This window comes from Poeciliopsis prolifica, unplaced genomic scaffold, assembly GCF_027474105.1.
Source record: "Poeciliopsis prolifica strain line A6 unplaced genomic scaffold, Auburn_PproV2 SCAFFOLD011, whole genome shotgun sequence".
Classification (NCBI taxonomy): domain Eukaryota; kingdom Metazoa; phylum Chordata; class Actinopteri; order Cyprinodontiformes; family Poeciliidae; genus Poeciliopsis; species Poeciliopsis prolifica.
Window position 1 is genome coordinate 9,209,375 of NW_026562386.1, and position 19,902 is coordinate 9,229,276.

Sequence of the window (19,902 nt, forward strand, 5' to 3'; positions counted from 1 at the left end):
AAGGCACCCAGTTAGTAAATAGAGTCCATGTGAGTGCTCTTGTCAAATGAAATCAAAATTAAATACTATCTTTGATAGAAAACTAATTCTGCACAGATGGGAATTTGTAGTAAAGCTTATAAATTGTTCTTCATAGATGCTGTCTATCCCAGCTGACTGAGGTTGAGTAATTTTGCAATGAGGACTGAAAAAAATAGCAGTTTCTAAATGTGCAAAGCTGGCAGAAACATAGTCCCAAAAGAGTGCCAGTTGTGTTTGCAGTGAAAGGTGGCTCTACAAAGTGCTGTCTCAGGGGGGCTGAAAACAAATACACCAAAGTTTTGAGGTTTGGAATAGTAAAAAATGTTAAAATCATTTTCCATCTGCTTCACAAATATGCAATGGTTCATGTTGGCTCACCACAGAAATTCCTAATAAAATGCGTTGAAGTTTGTGGTTTCAAAGTGTAAAAAACCTCAAGCAGTATAAATAAAAAAGAAAATATATCAATATTTTTGATGTTGATAGAAAGTGCCATCTTTCATGACAAAGCAGAGCGGATTACTGTCAGTTGGAAAATATCGTATAAAACAATGCTTTTAATTATACATTTAAAGCATTAAGAAGAGGCTACAGTCAGACATTTGTGAGGTAAGTTATTTCAAATACTAGCTTTTACACAAATGTAGACCTCAATCTGTTTAGCTGTTTAGTTACTTAATGTACCTCCATTTGTGGAAAAAAAAAAAATAAAAAAAATAAATCTTCAACTGTCACCGAATGTGGCAACCACAAATAAAAGTGCAATTTGGCACATTATCAGTCTGAGACGAATGCTTGTATTTGTGTATATCTGTTCGTTGCGTGTGCATGCAAGTGTGCAGTATGTCTGAAGTCAGCTGTCCGGATGCACTCCAGAGATCAAAGGCTTCTTTGGGAATGCGCTCTGAATCTCAGGGGATTAGCAGCTGAGATTGTGCTTTGTTTCCCCAAATATATGCTCAGTTTGGAGCAATGGATAGCTGTTGATCAAAGTGTCTCCCTAGCTAAAGGATTTTGTTGCACACTTGAAGGTGATGTTTATTTCAAAACCCCTAAAGAACAGATACATTCTGAAGATGCTTTCATTTATTTGGCTGGACTGGATTTTTATTTTATATTATATATTCCTTTGTTGAGTGGAAAGAATGGGTTAAAGGAAGAGAAAGGGAAGGAAAGTATAAAATGTTTAATCCAGTAGATTTGCTGTTATTTCAGTCAGCATGCCAAAGGGAATTCATATTCCTCAAACTTTCTGTTTTCTGACACATTATAACCACATAGTCCAAGGTTTTTTATTTGATTGATCAACAAAAAGTAGTGCAAAATTGTGAACTGGAAGGAAAATATCTGTTTTTTGTAGAAAGATTTGAAAAGTTTGAAAAGTCAGCTTTTTATTTGAGCTGGACCAATTACTTGCAGAGCTACAGAGATAAATAGTGTCAACAAACAAATGTGTTAAGAGCTAATATGGATTTAAAAAATCTGGCCTTTCTGCAGTAGTACCAGCGTCATGTTGTGTGAATGATTTTCTTAGGACTCATTTTACAGTAGAACAGTCAAACAAAAACATATAGCAAGAGCTACAAGGCAACAGCTTAGATCAAAGCATACTGATGTGTTAGAATGGCCCAGTCAAAGACCAGACTTATGTCCAATTTAGATTCCAGAGCAGGTCTTAAAAATGGCTAATCATAAACTCTTTCTATCTAGACTAACAAAGCTTTAGCAATGTAGCAATGACGGACGGGCAATTACTTTTTCTCTTGATGTTCAAAGCTTGTAGAATCAAACAACTTTCAACAATAAATGCAGCAAAAGGTTATCCAGCAATATATTTCTCAGAGAGACTGAATGCAAATGCACACCAAACTTTACAGATTTGTCTTCCTGTTCAGAGCTGTGCACTAAAAATACATGGCAGTTTGTGGTGGTAACGTGACAAAATGTCAAAAAGGTGCAGCAAGAGATCTTTCCTGTTAAGAAAGGCAATGCAGATCAGAAAGACTTTTTGGACCTTGACTGCCTTTGACACAGAACAAAAAGGCAACACATCCATTTCCAACTGGCTCTTTTCCTCAGTGGGAGGGGGGCTAAACCTTCATTTCAGTTTCAAAAGCTTTCTTAGCTGCCAGAGATATTTATTGGCTCCAGATCTCATTGGTTGTAATGATGGTATAAAAAATGCAGATTTTTGCTCCCTTTTGATATGATATTATAGTCTCCATAATTAGGTAACATCATAGTCTCTTTGTTATTTCTTCTATAAAATTCATCATCCGCTTCCAGCTTTCAGGCAATATTTGCTTAACATTGAGAGATGTGTTTAGCACTCTGAAAAGTTTTATGTTTGTACACTGATAAAATGGTGTAAGGAGGAAAAGAATCAGTCTTTAATATGTTTTCCTTTAGTAGATGCATTTAATTCTCTGTATAGGTATGTCTTCTATTCTTTGCACTCAGACCTTCAGATATGTATAAGATTTCCTCAAATAATAGCACACAGATGCATCAGTGTGAGCTTAGGAGGTCGTATTACAAGGAGGGAGAGGGTTTTGTTTGTGTGGGTCTGGGAGTCGCTTTAGGTTAGCGGGGCCCTTATGGTAGTTCTGGGCTTTCTTTGGGAGTGCAGTGCTCATTTTAATTAACCACATAAATGGCTCTGTTGAAGTGGGTTTTTAAGTGTTTAAATCCTGAATAATTCTCTGCTGTTTGTTTATCTGGCTCCCCTGTGGACCGCGCTCAGGCCCATGCGGTAAGTGCTGAATAATTGGACCGAGAACTCAAAAGTGGCTCTCAGATGTGACGAGATGGGCATCTGCATAAAACTGCTATCAAGCTCTCATGAGACTGAACACATGCAGAGGAGCATGCATGCACAATGAAATCTGGAGGCAGGCCCAAATCTGAATCTGCACATTACCCGTGTGTTCAGCCTAATATGTGAATCCATTTATCACTGCTAACAGAGTCCCAGCATGGATCCTCTCCTTTTGTTTGTTTTACTAACAGGATCTAGGAAAATGCCAGTGATGTGCACGCCACAGTTTCCATGAGCCCTGGTGTATTCATCCTCCTTGTGTTTGCATGCTTTAGTGACCGGGGCTTTGAGGCCACCTGAGGCAGAGGGAATGGAGGAAGTAAAGTTAGGTAAACAGATGTTGGAGAGCATTGTGCCTCTCCCTGACAGAGGTTCCAGTCCGTTTTGGCTCTTCCTGTTGCGCCAAGCTTAGAGGAGGTCTGGATTGTCTTATACGGGATGTTTTTAGTTGAAGGAAAATTAAACAGAAGATTGGCCCTTGTGAAAGGAAAGCTGTCTGTCCCTGGAGGCTTTATACTCCGGAGGACCTCACTCTCTAGATGAGGTAGAGCAAATCAGTCCACTGCTCCTGAAAAGGTTCTGTGTCAAATTGTCAAACTCACCAAAAAGTTAAAACTTAACTACAAATCCAGGTCTTAAGTGGGGCTGGACAATACATCTGTAACAATGCATATTGATCAATCTGCTCAATAGCAATAGATAAAATGTCTGTGAGAATATTCAATACGTTTACTTAAGCCAGATCCAGAACTGCACAGTATCATGTGAGACGTAGACAGAGGAACGGCTTCACCCACTCAACCTCTCTCTGCCAGGTAAGAAAGGTTGGTGGCATCAACTATTTCACTCACTCTTTGGTTACCTAACAATAATGTGCTACCTTTCCTGCCTCATGACTGCTTAAAAAAAACAAAAACAGAAGTGTAGAATGAAAACGGTAGGTAAAAAAGAAAAGGTCATCCCACCACTTTGTTAATATTTTAGATATTTAAAACAAAAAAATTGTCAATATCGACTGCAATGGAACGCTTATATCATGATAGGTTTTCAAGGCTCGTCGTCCAGCCATAGTCTTAAGACAGATTTTCATTTTTACTGTTTGGGATCTAACAGACTTTTAAAAATGGTTGAAACCCCGAAAATGTTCACAGCCATTTCAGAAGACTTTGAGTGTAGGTTTGCTTCTGGAACTTTTCTTAAATATCTAAAATTAAAAACTGAATTTTTCTTCCCTTTCTTCTTCACTCTTCTTCATGTGACAGTGTAGCCCGTGTCCTGGATACATGTGTGGTGGCTTTTAAAGCACTAACTCCAGCTTTTGGTCACATCTTGAGTCTCCACAAACCTTTCAATGGCCATTACTTCATAACCTACTCTAGGTTTTGTTTATCCCTATTGCTTATTCTTTTTTTCTGTAGCAGTTTTCCTTCTATCAACTTTCCAGTGATAGGCTTGGAAACAACAGAGGTGTTAACAGCTCTCAAATTGCTAATTAGGAGGCATCAAATTACCACATCTCTATTAAAAATACTTTTTTATGTCTTTAGATGTAATATTCAAAGCTCTTGTGAAATTGGATTCTGTGTAAGCCATATTCATCAGAATTATCAGCAATAAATGTTTTAATTATTTCACTGTTTGTACATAAGTAAAATATATAAACTTAGCTTTAAACTACTTTCCAGTGATCTTTTAATTGATTGAGAAGTCTGTTTTAGCTTTCATATCATCATGCTGCTGTCTGCAACTGTGGATGTTCCATGTTCGTTATAGTGAACATTGATTCAAGCCACTAATTCCAGTCAGCTATGAATAGAAATGCATATCTGGCACCCACACACTTGTATATAGAAGTTGATGTGTCTATTTCTGCTGCCGTGTTTACTTGCTAAGTTAAAACACTCTCTGTAATTACATAGATTTTAAATCTAGAGTTTAAAGGTCAGATGTGAGGGATGTTTTGAGGTGGTGGCTTGTGGCTGGCAGGACGTCTGCTCCAAACATGGTGTGTGTCAGTGCATGACTGCGTGTGTCTGTGTGTGTGCACAGGCAGTAAGGAAGAATGTGGCCACCTTGGTGTGTAGGTTAGTCCCATCTGGCTAGCATGAACACTTCAGAGATTTCATAACTGCTACCTACCACATTGAGCTCTCCAATCTTAATTCAAGTGACAGGGTCTAGCTGCAGCCTTTGTGTAAACTTTACTGTGAACTATCATCTGGAGCCTTTGTAGAACAGCTGACTAAATTCAGACAGACTTTCTCATCCTCTATTGCTTCTCTTTTTGAAGATCTTATAGCCTTGGTAGTAATTAGTATAAACTAAGACTTTAAAACTTCTATTTTGACAATTTTAGCTGGATGCCTAATGTGTCATTAGACAAAAAGTGGAAAAGAGATGCCTGTAACTTTGTAATCACGTGTCTTCCTTTAAAATGGAAAGTTATTGTAGGAAAATCTTAACCAACAATTGTAACAATATGCACAGAAGCCCTTTTAGGAAAACTTATGATGCATGGCCTGACAAATCAAAGAGGCCTGTCGTCTAATTTGGCTTTAGTAGAAGGTGCCAGCCACTTTCTTGATGCCCTTGAGATACTTTTTCTTGTTTATGTTCCTGACCCTTTATACCATTTGAATCATTTGCCTGACCCCACCAAGAAAAACTGAAAGAGAACATGGAGAGCTTTGACTGATCACCTACAACAACCAGATGTTTTTTAGAATCATACTCCATGACCTCTACAAGAACTTGAACTTTTGGACTTCCAATCTGATCTGTTTTTGTTGGATTTGTGACATACACCTGGACTGCAAAATTATGGTTTGTACAGCCAACCTACTTCCATCAGCGAGTCATGATTCTTTTGTAATTGCCAGACAAGCAGCACTTTTTTAGGCAGATAAGATGAGTTTTCATGCAGTGAATACACAGAGCCATAATGTTTCATTGTCGTTAAGTAATGAGATTACTATATCGGATGCTATTAACCCACAATTTGGGTTAAATGCATTTTCTCACTCTTCTCTTTCATAGTTGTCATCACAATATCCTTTGTATGCTAATCTCTAATTGGCATACAAAGCATGAATGTATTTCTAGACAGCTACTGGATGTATCCTTATTAATATGATTGTACAGACAGAAAGACTTGTGCAACTATCCGACTTTGTAAGTTGTAGATCTAGAAACATGTTTTGCATTATTTTTGTCAATAATGTCAAAGGACCATTTAACAGAGGGTGTTTTTCTGAGTAGCGTTTGCACTGGTCATCACCTGCTTGCAGGCGCATTGCACATTTGAAGTAAAGTAGGTGAATGCTTCATTGAGACTTATTCAAAGTTAGTCAATAATGTATCAGAAACCTACAGTGGAAAACAAAGAGTTGAGTTGGCACACAGCAGCTAGAGGCCTTTAGACTTTTGATCTCAAAGGTTCCCTTTTCACCTCTCTGCTGATATAGAGCTTTGATAAAATGCGTGATAAATCTTAACTGCTGTGGTTACATATTTTTCAAAGGCTAATAAAGGCTATTACATTAACTAACAGGTAGGGCTTAGCGCCTCAGGGTTTTCCAGAGCTATAAAAGCGTTTTTGTTGCAGGTGTAAAAGTTTTGTAAATGGATCATTAAAGTGTTGGCTAACATCACACATAAAACACAAAAAAGCAAAAAGGGAGTTACTTCAAATCAGCATGTTTCTGAAACAGAGAGACGAGAGCTTTAAATCTCTGCTAATATTCCACGGAGCTTTTCAGGAGGCAGCCTTTGATGTGAGTGAGGTAATGTGACCAGGAGGGTTTGCAATGTAAATTCAACGTGGAGAAATGATTAGGGGCTGTGCACAATCATTCTGCAGAAGGAAGGCATCCAGTATCAGCTCATGTTCATTTTGACAAAACAAAACAAAAACAATCAATTAGGAGAAAAACAGCTCATGCCTTCTAAGTCTCTTTTATGGCAATAACCCAAGCTTAATTTAATTCTTGCTGCAATATGACTGGATGCATTGCAGAGATGACTTCAACAAGAACAACACAGTAGCAAAATATACTTTTTGATGATAATACCCCAACTGGTAGGAGAAGGAAAGTGTCTAAACTATATATTAAGGATTGGACAGTTTAACATCTGCTAACGATGTTTCTGCAAAGACAATTTATTAGATATTTTTTTATTTGACACCCTAGATTTTTAGTGAGGCACATATCATGGTGTATTAATTTTAAAATCATTCCAAACCATTTATAGCAGATTTTTCATGTTGATTGAAATCTTCCCAAAAAGATTTAAGATGTCAAATAATAGTGTTAAATCAAAGTATGTCCAACATACTGTATATATACAAAGTAGCTTCAATGATCAAAGTTTGACTTTCATGAGTCAAATTTAAAAAAGGTGTTCATGATTTAGCCATAAGAAATAGAGGAGGTGAAAATGTCACACACCAGATAGTTTGAAAGTAAAAGCTGCTGTTGACCAATCTGAACTCAACAGCCTTTCCAACTTTCACCGGAACATATCTTGATGATTCCCAAGACTTTTGAAAATATTCAGTGGACTGAATATTTTCAAAATCATCATCAAAATCCCTCCCAAGGTGCTGAGTTAAAACAATTCCTCACATTAGAGCGAGTTAAAGTCTTCCTCGCCTATTTAAAAGATGTGCATAGTTGTTTCAAATTCTCAATGGGAATCTTTGACACTGAGAATGGTTCTTAGGGACATTTATATTTACATTTACGTTTCATGTAGGGCAGCACTGGTTTGAATAGCTTTTAATTATTCATATAAACCCCTTCTTGTGTTTACTTAGGCTATCTTAGAGTGGCATTAAAATTTGTTTAATGATCTGAAATTTGTAAATGTGACTAAAAGGCTAAAACAGAAGGAATCTGAGGGACCAAATGCTTTTTTTAACCTTTTTAAATTTTATAACATAATATGATTGCATGTATCTGTGTGTGTGTGTCTGTGTGCGTGTGCATGTGTGTGAGGAGCATCCCAGCAGGATAAGGCCTCAGGCATGTGTGGACTCCTCAGACCCTTTTAGCTTTGTGTGTTGCTGACCATGTTCGCTTTAATCATGGAGCTGCTTACGCCAACCTGCCTGGTGATGGATCCCAACTCCATGGCTATAATTTCCTTCCTGGGGTCCAGGAAGAGAGGCGAGTGTGACGTGACTGAAGGGTGTCAGGCATGGGGCCACCAAGTCTGGAAGGAAAATGTCCCTCTTTGAAGTTGCAACATCAAATCATAATGCTGGATCTTATTATTGGAAGGAACTTGGATTGGTCTATTAATAACTTGCTTGTTTTTCTATTTAGTTTAATTATGGTACTTTACTATGGAACAGCAAACAACAAGATATTTGAGTGGGAATTTAATCACCTAATTTTGGCACAGTACTGCAAGTTGCTTCACAATAAAATTATCTATCTTATGTTTTGATCAACTGAAAGGTGTTAAAGGCTCAGTATCAAAAGATTTACAATATTTGACCTCTGGAAATGCTTTGAATTTCTTATCAAAGCCATAAAATTAAACTTTGAAATAGAAAAGATCAAATAAACTTTTACCCTGCAAACTGCACGTGATATGGCTGTTGTGCATTTGAGCAGTTTGCTGTACAATTTTGAGCAGATGTAGTGTAAAACCTTGCCTCACTGGATCACATGATAATAAAGGTGAAAAAAAAAATTCCTGATTCATTTGATGTTGCTGAAGAGAAATGCATAAAGATCGACTTGTCATGGCTGCCACTGTGAAGGTGTTGTCTGAAAATCATCCCAATCTCCTGTTCCACTGTGCCTCGCGTCAGCTTTACTACGCTATATGATTATCTGAGATCTTTATTTCATGTGTGAAAACGATCCCTTTTGAAGCTTCACTCAGAGGCAGTGCGTTGCTTCACCACCTCGCGTCAACACCTTCTATCTTGGCTCCATCTCTGGGCGTCATGTTTTACTGCTACGTGGCACTTTGAGTGAGGCTGTTTAATGTTGCTGGAAGGTGAGGAGTGCTCCAGCTTAAAGAAGTGGGAGAACAGCCTGGAGCCAGGTCTAAACTGCTGCTTGATGATAACTCTTGGTGCTTTTTTTTCCCTCTCTCTCCTTGAGATACATCAGTACTCTTACCACACTTTGCAGGATTGGCACCACTCCAGATTCCAAGGGTCATGTTCCTTTGAAATTACCACTGGTGGATAAGTTTACTCACTTCCTTTCTTGAGGAGTTTTGTGAGATATAGCAAACCTATAATCAAATTTACAGCTGTAAACATAATAAGAGGTAATTTATGTTGCTTTATAGATTTGTGTGCACTCCAACCAAACAAAAGTCCCCATTTAATACAGCTGTTTGTTCTATTAATCAAACAGAATCAATCAAAGTCATTATATTTGCTAGGTGCAGAAGATTATTAGGCTCAGAACAAACACAATGACAGCTTCAGTTTACATGGAAGACCATATGTCATCCTTTTTCAAAATGTCTTTTTATTATGTTCATACTTGTACCTTCTAGTGATCATAAAAAAAGCACCAGCAAATGAATAAAAAGTTATAACATTATTTTTGGCATGCCAAAAATAATGTTATCCATCAATTCATTGCACATTGGCCACCCAAGACAAAAGTGCTCAAAGTCTGACTTTAAAAAGAAGAATTATATGGTCATTTATCTAGTGAGGAAAATAAAGTTATCAAAATGTTAAATAGCAGTAACTTGGAGACATAGCAAACAAACACCCTATGGAGGAATTTAAAAGCATTCTGTTATCAGCCTGTCTGAAATTCCCTGTATGTGATAAAACCTGTAATTTTGAAGTAATTTATGGCACAGTAGCTATGCTACAGCTCTTACTAGCGTTTTTCCTCTGATGTGCATACTCATGCTTCAGCATGTTGCTCATAATAACCCCTCATAAAAATGTATTTTATGTTAGCAAGCAATATTCACACATGATCGGTTTGGTTTTACTCCTGAGGGTTTAACTTAGGAATAATGTATATGACATTATGTTATTCTAAGCACAGTGTCACACCACCAAAACATTTTACATTCAGCTAGAGCACAGGTTCTTTGGCTCACACACTGAAAAAGAAACATTTTAAAATATACTGACAACTAATGCTGCAAATAATCTCCAGATTGCAGGTTACAATAATACATTTATTGCTTGGAGAGAGAAGTAATCTGGAGATTACACAATCTTTGGATATCAGCAGGTGTTTTGTACTGACACGAGACAAAAAAAAAAGAATAAAAATGCTGGAAAAACATTTTTTTTAACAAGTGAAACTTTATGCTCATAAACAAACTCTGAGGTCAGATGCTTTGGTGATGCTCAAAATCTGAGGTGTAGCATAAAGTGTTTTGTGTCTTCTTTCCTCAGTTTAGATTCCTCCTAAATCCTGTTCTTGTTCTGTGGTTCTAAATGATGATGACATACATACTTCCCCAGACATTCTGATTCTGGTGTATCACGCTGCACAAATGCATGTATTTGAATTTCATGTTTATCAAGTAATTTTTCAAATGTTATGTTACTGGATGGGATGTAAAACCAGCTTGAAAATTACTTTATTTTTAGTTTCAACCTCTTTAACATAGTTTTTTTTGTTTTGTTTTTGTGAATGTCAGCAACCGAGCGACAACTACATGTTTTTTCGCAGCAATTTTTCTATTTTCCCTGTTTAATATCTGACCTGTTTGACATAATTTCTGTTCATCTTTAACCATCGCTCTGACCGTTGGAATCCCAAAGGTGTATTCCTCCACCGGGTGGAGAACAGGGCAGGAGGCACCAGGCTGCAGCCTTAATGAGATTTTTCCTTGGTTTTTGATGGAGTGCCAGTAGTGCTGCCATTGCTCCGGAGGCCTGCCTCCACTGAGCCCTGGCGAGCGATCAGGGGGAGCTGTCGTCGGCCGCATAAATTGTCAGACTGTGTGGTGGGTCATGGAGGCAGACGGCATAGAGACTGAGAGGCCTTGTGGGACTTTCCCACAATCACACGCAAGTACTTATTACTTGCACTTTAATGTAGCCTTTTGCTTCAGTGACAGCCTCAGAGAAAAAACATGGCCCACTGGAACCGTGTCTGCCGACACAAGTAAGGCAGGGCAAGAAAGACGCTAGAAGCAACATTGTGTCCAAACTCACCAAGTCTGTTTCCTCCCAGCATGTGCTTGCTGTCTGACTCCCCTTCTGTTTTACTCTTGGTCCATACTAAGTGCAGATTCTCTTTTACACAGAGCAGTCCTGTTCAGCTGTTTTTGTTCTGGATGAACTTAGCAGAATGTCTTTCTGATTTATCTTATACACTAGTTATTGTTGGCAAACCCAAGACTGTGCTGTTTTTTTTTTTACCATAAGCTTAAAGTGCATATTTTTTAAATATTTGGATGCCTCCATGTTAAACACTTTTGATGCAAAAAAGGTTTAAGATTTTGTGAAAAAAGTAGTGCTATCATATGTTGTCATAGGTCTGCCTAAAAATAGAATCCCAAGTGAAATATGGGAAGTATTATTTATTTATTTTCTTACATATTCGTTAATAATGATTTCTCTGTATTATGTTGCAGGTGTCTTTACATAAAGTGAGCACTGCAGTATAACATGAAAATGCCTCGAAATTATTTTCAAAGAAGACAGAAACCTTTAAGCCCAAGCTCAAATGTTATTGTATTCCAGCTTGTGTCTGTTAGTCATTCTTATAATTTGATGAGGGGTCAAAGTCTGACTTGGACAAAACCAGTGTTATCTTTTGCATGCAACAATTTTTTTTATTAAAAAAGGCAGCATTTGATTGCTCACTGTGGTTAGAGATTTGTGTTTTAATGTTATGCCATTGCTTAGTTATTTTCACATGGAAGTTTGTTTCTGTAAATCTGTTGACCTCTATGAAACCCTGAGTTATATCATGTTTTATGTTTACTGCTTCAGTCAAGCAAAGTCAGAATTATTTTTATAATTTTTATTACTGTTTGTTTTGTTGTTGCTCCTCACTACGAATAAAATCACAATCTTATGACTTTCTAATATAGTATCTAGCTGGTACTAAAGAGTGGTGGAAAAATTGTTCTACATTTAAAACTGAAAGCCATACCTTTGAAATTTGTTTACTGTCAGAAATGTTTTGATGGATTCTTCTTCTGGATTCTTACCAGCTTCTCATCGATAAAAGTAATTCATGATTTAACTTTGTTGTTACTAATATTACTGTAGGAGAAAGGAATGACCCCATCAATGACTTTAATTCAGCCGGTGTCATTACTGTAAAATTTACTCATCTGGCTTAACCATATCCATGAAGTGGGTTATTGATGAGTTATAGCTCTAGGCAGCAAAGCAAACATGTTTTCAGCCCTAATGACAATAGTAGATCATAGCCTGTGAATGGCACTGATGCACAATATTCAGTGAAGAGGTCCAGCAATAAATCACTTCCTTTGAAAGGAATTTAGCTACTTTAAAACACACAGGGGCATTTCCTTCTTATGAGTCCCAAAAGAAGCTCTGAAGAATCAGGCTGCCATTGAAAGCAAAAGGCTTCACGCTCTGCTTTCCACAGGCCATTAAACGCCATGTCTGGAAAATTGTTTTAGCTGGTCTCATGGGTGGTGAAATTTGTTAGTTTGTATCCTAGTTTGTAATCAACCCTGCACCTCTGACCAAAGTGACTCATTGCTGGAGGTCTCATGGACAGATTTATTAAGTTAAAACAAAAAGCAAAAAGAAATAGACACCAAATCTTCACCAAATTCAGTTTTTCTTACCAACTTTAGTCTATGTTATGCATATGCCTTTGTTGTTCTACTACATTTTGAGGTTTGGGTTTTTAGGGCACTGAAACTTCTATGACCCCTGACTTTTTAAGAGTCCTACAGGAATCTACCACTAGCCTTTTACTCTTTCCAAAATAGATTAATGTCTCATTTATGTCTGTGTGCAATAATTGTGACTTGGTAGCTACATTTCAAACTTGCCTTAGATTCTCAACCAGATTTAGTTTGGACGTTTTTCTTAAGGCTATTATAACACGTAATTATTATTTGGTCCAAACCATTCCCACAATGTTTCACCATATAAGAGCTGTTTATTGCTCTTATTCATTTTTAAACTGGACTTTGTTCTGTAAAGTTTTCAATAAAGGTCAGATTTTTGGAGGAAAGTGAAAGCAGGAATATTAAAAATAATCACGGCTTGTTGTTGTGCATTTTCTGGCATTTTTTGCTCTTAAGGGAAGCCTATGCAAAAACTTGAACAACTTGAGTTATGCCTGTCAAGTTATATCTGGACCTATAAATATATATATATATTTTTTTTTAATTGATATTTGTGGTTAAAAATTATTTATTCCAGAAGAAAGACAATCTATTCTACATCTGTATTTGTCTTTCAAACTGAAGCAGATAAACATTAACCATTGCTGAAATTATAATAATAAACAATATTTACAAAGATATAGTAATAGTCATTTAACACACTATTCACCACTTATGTTTTGGTCAGTTATGTGTTAAAATCCTGAGAGACTCATAAAAATCTTGACTTGACAGCACAAATAGGAAATACAACATCTCAGCTGCTTGTTTTGGCACATCAAACTTTATGTCTTCATTCAGCAGCAGTTATTCTCTGACTGAGGCCACCCACAGTGCTGCACTGTCGCCACCATCAAACCCAGAAGGTTATAATAATAATATCTGAGCTCCTTCCTTTCTGGATCTCATACTCTAATAGGTAAAACATAAATCATACGATGACCACATCGTATAAATTAATTATGTTAATTGGACATTCAAGCACACTGTTAACTTAGTTAGAAATCATTTTACAAAGCGAGATAGAAACTTGATTTTATTAACTGTGTTATTAGTTATAATTTTTCAAAATATAACAATGGATAAGTATTTAATTTTGATATCAAATTTTTCATGTTTATATTTTGATAAATGTAAAAAAGTGCAGATGAACCTACAAGAAATTCCTTTTATTTATTGTAGTTATTATGGTACGATGTTAGAACTTAAAGTAATTTTTATTTACATCACAGTTTTAAATACTAATAGATACAGTGTTTGTTGATTAGGGAATAAATGTTTTATTTGTTCATATTCAGATGCAGTAAAATTTACACAATCGAGTAAAAAGTATGTAAGCCTTTTGAACTTTTACATGTTGCCTTATGTTACAACTAGAATTAAAAAAAATACTTTTGGGTGTTTTTATGTGTTAAATAAACAGTCTTCTTTGTATTTGGCCTGCATCCAACAAATAATACTTCAAATCAGCCTAAACAAGCCATGGTGGCAGCATCATGCTACCAAGATCCTTGATCTGTGATAAAAGATTAGCATTGCTGTTGACAAGGAATCTAATCCGAACAAGAATGGGCGTAAATTCAGTATTTTGTGTGCAAAATGCTTTATTTGCAGCAAAATGTATTTATTTCCAGAAAAATGTGTTTAATGCATGGAAGTATTGTAAATACATCCTTAAGCGTTATTGTTTAAGCAGCGATCTGAATCTAGGACTAGCAGACTGATTGTTTACATTAGAAATGTTGCTGGTAGATCTTTGCCTGCGTGTGAATGTTTTGTGGTTGTCAATATGTGAGTAATGGTTTTCCAGCCAAATGACTGTAGCACCACACGGATACTGGAGCCAGATATTTTCCACAGCTAAGCCTGTGGATCACATGTCCCTCCATTCTCTGTGGTATGCACCAACAGGCATGGTGTCCCAAATAAGGATAAAAACAACCCGTCTGGACGTATCAATCGATTATGATAGTGACCCACAGAAATAGCTCTACTACCGGACCTCTCGCTCAGAGTCCAGTACATTCAGAGACGGTGATTTAGATGCTTGTTTCGTCATCTGAAATCTAACTGCCAATCTCATGCTCATTTTGCTGGAGTCCTGCAATTACTGTGCCTTTAAACTTTCCACTGCTGTTTAAGCTCAGCTTGCAACTGTCAAACTTTGTTCATATATAGATATGCAAAAGCTGTAATTTAAATGCTAGCATTTTCTTGGTGATGTAAGGGCAACTTTTTGAGAAGGCTGGTCTTTGCTCTTTGTTTGACATGACTTCTTTTACATGAATGCAAAACAGTGATTTTGTATATCTTGTTTTTATTCTGTCTCTAGGACTCAATGGTTGATGCATGTGGGGAGGGGATCATTGATGAACACTATCGTTTAGAAGGTAAGCTGAATTTACATGTTAAACACCAATCCATTTTGTTGATTTTGCTTCAGTTTGCACTTTTAATTATATATGTTCATTAGTTTTTAGTTAGCAAATTACAGCAAAGCAAACATCAATATAATATTTTGCCAAAGCAAACATTTTCTTCCCTTTTCTGTCCTGAAAGCAAACTAAAAATAGAGCAAGTTAATAAACAAATAAGCAAGTAACATGGTATCAATTTCCACTTTAATTCAGTTTCATTCAGTTCTGTTGTTGATTAAGTTGAATTAGTCTGTCATCTGTTTTCCCCATCCACTCTCTAACGTCTCCTTTTAAACTCTCAGGCTGCCTTCTTCTCAAATGCCCCCTTCACTTCTTATCTGCCACTCTTCAGCTGCTGTAGGCAGAGTGCTTTGGTTCCTCCATCTTTTTCTCTGACGTGATCCTGGATTAAGTGCACTGGGAGGAGAAAGTCTCCCTCCCATTTAAAGACAGTGCTGGACGTGAGGTGCAGGCTGATATCTACCATTTAACGAGGCCAGCCCAGAATTTGGAATAAAAGCAAAATAAATTTTACCTTTGTTTAAGTTCAGCTTCCCTGGGTTGTACCAGAAAGAAGAGAGATAATGTATCTTGGTCAAAGCTGTCCTCCCACAAAGACAGATGTTGCTAATTAGACTACACTGCTCTATTCATCCCATGAGATTAACAGGCAAAGTGAAAATCTGGGAACTTTCCTGTCTTTCTAAAAGTCTCAGTCAATCAACTACACCTTGATGCCTGTAACCAGCCTTTAATCTCTACTGATTTCTTACATAATAGTTAACGCATACAGAAAACTATGACAAACTCCTGCGTGATTTACAGATAACTCAGTGATATTAAAAAGTAGAGCAAATTTAAAAAAATGACTATGGGGGAACTACAGAAACCCAGCACAAAAGAACATCGAGGGGAGATGAAAGATTTCTTTCTTTAAGGCAGAAAGAAGTACATCCGGAGAAAGTTTTTTATTGGGATTAAAAGAGAACTTTTCTGCTAAAATTGCAAAGGAAATGAGATGAAATCCGAGATGAAAGAACCCAAAGGATATGTTGCAAAATTACTACCTGGATTCATATGCAAAAGCACAAACAGCCTTTGAAGAATCTCAGTGATTGAAATAAAAGTTCTATTTTGGAAGAAGTTCTTCAAATGCTGGACATTTTCATAGTAATTTACTGCCGTTGGTGTTTATGAGACCCAGTTATGTCTAACACGGCATTTCAGATCAGCCGACTCCTCATGGTACATGGCAGCTCTCCCAACCTGCCATGGTTTGCATGCGTGTGAAAAATAGCCCTGCACGTGTGAAGAAAGCGCGGCGGGTGCCAGCCTCTGCTGTTTTCGTCTCGCCCCTCGGATCTGATGTGCGGCCAATTCCTTGGCTGCAGTTTCACTTGTAAGGAGCCGGTTTCTGTCTGCGACGGGGAAGGGGTCAGCGAGGGAGGAGGGTGATAGCAGATTACTGTTACTCCTCCCGGAATTTCATTAACCCCAAGATAAGTATCTCCTCGCCATATTGAGCCTACTACTGAACAGATTTTCCCTTGCACACAATGTTTCCTTTGAGCACCTCAAATGATCAGACAGCAGGACCCCAAGTGTTGCTCCTCTCCAAAAAGTTGGTAAAAGCTCCCTGGGATGAAGCCTTTCATTTCTGGCATTCTCCCCCGCCCAGGTCTGCTTTGATCTTCGTTGGATCAGGAGGAAAGAAATTGGTCTGTTGTGTCTGCTCCATTGGCGAACAAACAAACAGCGTTTCAAATTTGACTTGGCTTAATTAATTAATGATTCTGTTTTACAGCTGGTCTGATCCTCTTCCAAAAGGTTTGAGAATAGAACTTCAAAGTGCGGCAGGATGAGAGGATGGGGGAGAAGGGCGTGGTCTGTGTGACTATATGGGTGTGTGCTGCCTCATTTTACTGTGAATGTACTGCATTGGCTTTTAATCCATGTTAAATGGAGCTGATAAAGCAGCCATGACTGAGACAAACTTACAGAAATGTGCAAGGATCGAGCATTATAATTCCTGCTTAACTGTAAGTTATGTGGACTTGTGAAAAAAAAAAAAACACGACATATAAGTATATAAAAAAATACTTTCACAATTTTAAAGTAGGGCAGCTAATGTTGCTGCTTTAGCTTTAACCCAAGATCCAACCATAATAATTACAAAGAATCCTTGTAATATTTTGATCCATCATGATAAATAGGCATCCATGTGACATTGAATTATCCAATAGCATGTCAGTGTGATCTGTCACTTTGGACATTTTAAATCAATCCTTTAATGAAGAAAAACAAGAGTTACACGAATCCATAAGTTGAATTATTAACTCCCCATTCATATAATTCATTGGTTATTGAGCAAAAGATATTTAGATTTTATTTCAGACAGTGTCTTTACTGAGTCTCAAAAGGATTTATTGTTTTATTAGCAATCAGAGAGACAATTATGTTAAGATTCTTGGTTCTTTCCTGACATACTGTTCAAATCTTTTACTCAATAATGTCCCTGCTGTGTATAATGTGACCGTCTGATCAGCGTTTTATGACTCTGGGTCTGCCGTCCTTCAATGCTGGTTTCCAGTGACACCTCCACCATAGTAGTAATTGGCACCAGCCACATTGGACTGAGTTTGTCTGGGTCAATTGCTGTCACTCTTGTTTATTTTTTATGTTATAACTAATATAAATTATTGAGTCATATTTATTGATACATTCATTATATTTGTAAGTTATTTCATTTGCTCTGGAAGCATAAATGTGAATTCAGTGCTAATAGAGGCATCTTAAGGGAGTTTCAGGCATCACATTTTTGAATCTTTAAAAGTGTTTCAGCCTGACCACACTCTCTCTCAGATCTGTTTTTCTCTCATTGCTGACATAAAAACTATTTTTGAACTGTGAAAGCCAAACTGTGCTTTGATTTTCTGCAGCTTTTGAGCGGGATCATGAATACTGTAAATAACTACAAGTTCTGTGCATCAAAGCATCCCAGAAAAGCCAAAGAAATGACCTTTGATTTAGTTGTTTAGTAATGCAAAAGTCCCAAAACAGCGATTCCACTTATAAAACACTATTTTCAATAAAAAAGTTGTAAAAAAAAAGTCTGATTTGTGTTGTACAATTTTGCTCTAAGGCAGGCTCTAAGATGTTCTACATCTTAATTTCAGCTGCCAAACGTGGAAGCATGAGCTTACAAGTAAAACTAGAAAGGGACGACATGTCCTCAAGTTAAGACGGCACCCACCGTTTCTGTCCTCAGGCTATCCCTTTTATCTTTGTGCCCGTGCGCTCACTGCTGTGTGCGTTTGTGTGTGTTGCCGCAGTCGCTCTACCCCCGGAGAAGACAGACAGCTGCTGCGTGGAGGAGAAGATGCAGGAGAGGGACAGCCGGTCTCCCGCGGGGCCACAGAAACAGCTCCAGTTTGAAGTGAGTGTCAACGCAGAGCGGGAGGTTTATCACTTCCCCCTGCGGGTAAAACTGGGCCAGTGGCAGGACTTGATCTCACATGCGCACTTTATGAAACTGTTTCAGGAGCTGGAGTGTGCTGTGTCTGTGGAGGAGGACAACAGACAAGAGTGGACCTTTACCCTCTATGATTTTGACAACAATGGCAAAGTTACTCGGGAGGTAATATTTACTTAAAACAGCTAATTGTAACTCTTTAAAAGGACTGACAATCCACCCCAATGTTTACTAGCATTCATTTTTAGGTTTCAATCACTGCATTAAAGAAGCATTTCTTTTATTTAATAAAAAAATATCAATATCACAATATCAATATTCAACCTCATCTTGGAGAATAAAAACATCCATGTTGCCTATTAACACTTAACCAACCCCAAATAAAAAAAAGCCAGAAGAAAGTAGCATTCACTCTATAGGCAAATTCAGTGAAGGCACTGCTCAATGTGGCCTGCGTCTGCCGGATAAAGATCTGACAAAACATCCAGAAAAGCATTTTTTCAAGAACAACTTGAAACGGTGAAGAGTGACTACAGCACTCCTCTGTGTGGCTGGTTGTGCAGGTTTTTGGCGCTGCCTGTGGCTCTGTGGCTCCTGAGATGGCAGACAGTGACTTGGTAGGGGAGAAAAAGCTGTGTCTTCCACTACGATGCTTTTATTAGTCACTTCACTGAAGAAACAAGTGAAGTGAGAAACACAAAAAGAATTTCTTTTGTTTCATTTTTTTGTTTACTTGCTTTATGTATAAAACCAGAATGGAACTAGTACCAGAACAATTTCAGAGTAGTACACTGAGTATATCTGAGTAATTTGAGTCTTTGTGGGGATTAATTTTCAGTAAATTATTAAAAGTAACATCCAGCTGTTTCTTCCAAAGTAAAAAAACAGAGAAAATGGAAAGTTAATTTATGAATTGTAAACAGTTCATAACGTTCATAACTGCTGCATCGAGGAAACACAAAATTGGTGGCAGGCCAAATAAATATGTAAAGAAAAAAAATCTTAATCGTACACTGAAAATATTTGTAAAGTTCATCCTTGAATTTAAGATGTTTATTTAAAATCTTTTTCAAAAAGTTTGTGATGTAAAAGATGCCTGAAGATATTTCACCTTTCACCTTTTTCGTATCTTTTATGATTTCCAGCATGTGAGCATTACTTGATACAAAAAGCATTTCTTGAAAATAATTAACACAAACAGATACACTTCCAAAAGTATTGAGACTTATTTTTTTTTCTAAGTTTTTGTCATGTTGCAATGACAAATTCTAACACATTTCATTCATCTATTATGTGTTAGACTGACACTGACCAGCACAAGTGTGAAGTGGAAGCAAAATTATACC

The 19,902-nt window shown here is 37.3% G+C and overlaps 1 protein-coding gene across 4 annotated transcripts in view; it reads left to right on the plus strand.

The window, feature by feature from the left end:
• nkd1 (NKD inhibitor of WNT signaling pathway 1) overlaps nt 1-19,902 on the plus strand; it is a 32,547-nt gene that overhangs the window by 5,892 nt on the left and 6,753 nt on the right. The window contains exons 1-4 of one of the 4 annotated variants that reach the window (XM_055036645.1): nt 15,007-15,057; nt 16,889-16,986; nt 18,417-18,520; nt 18,626-18,721. In XM_055036645.1, coding sequence (XP_054892620.1) covers nt 16,983-16,986; nt 18,417-18,520; nt 18,626-18,721 — 204 coding nt within the window. In that variant the 5' untranslated portion in view covers nt 15,007-15,057; nt 16,889-16,982. Of the gene's footprint in view, nt 1-14,999; nt 15,058-16,488; nt 16,987-18,416; nt 18,521-18,625; nt 18,722-19,902 lie in introns of those variants that run through there. The other 3 variants (XM_055036644.1, XM_055036642.1, XM_055036643.1) reach the window with 3 other exon arrangements.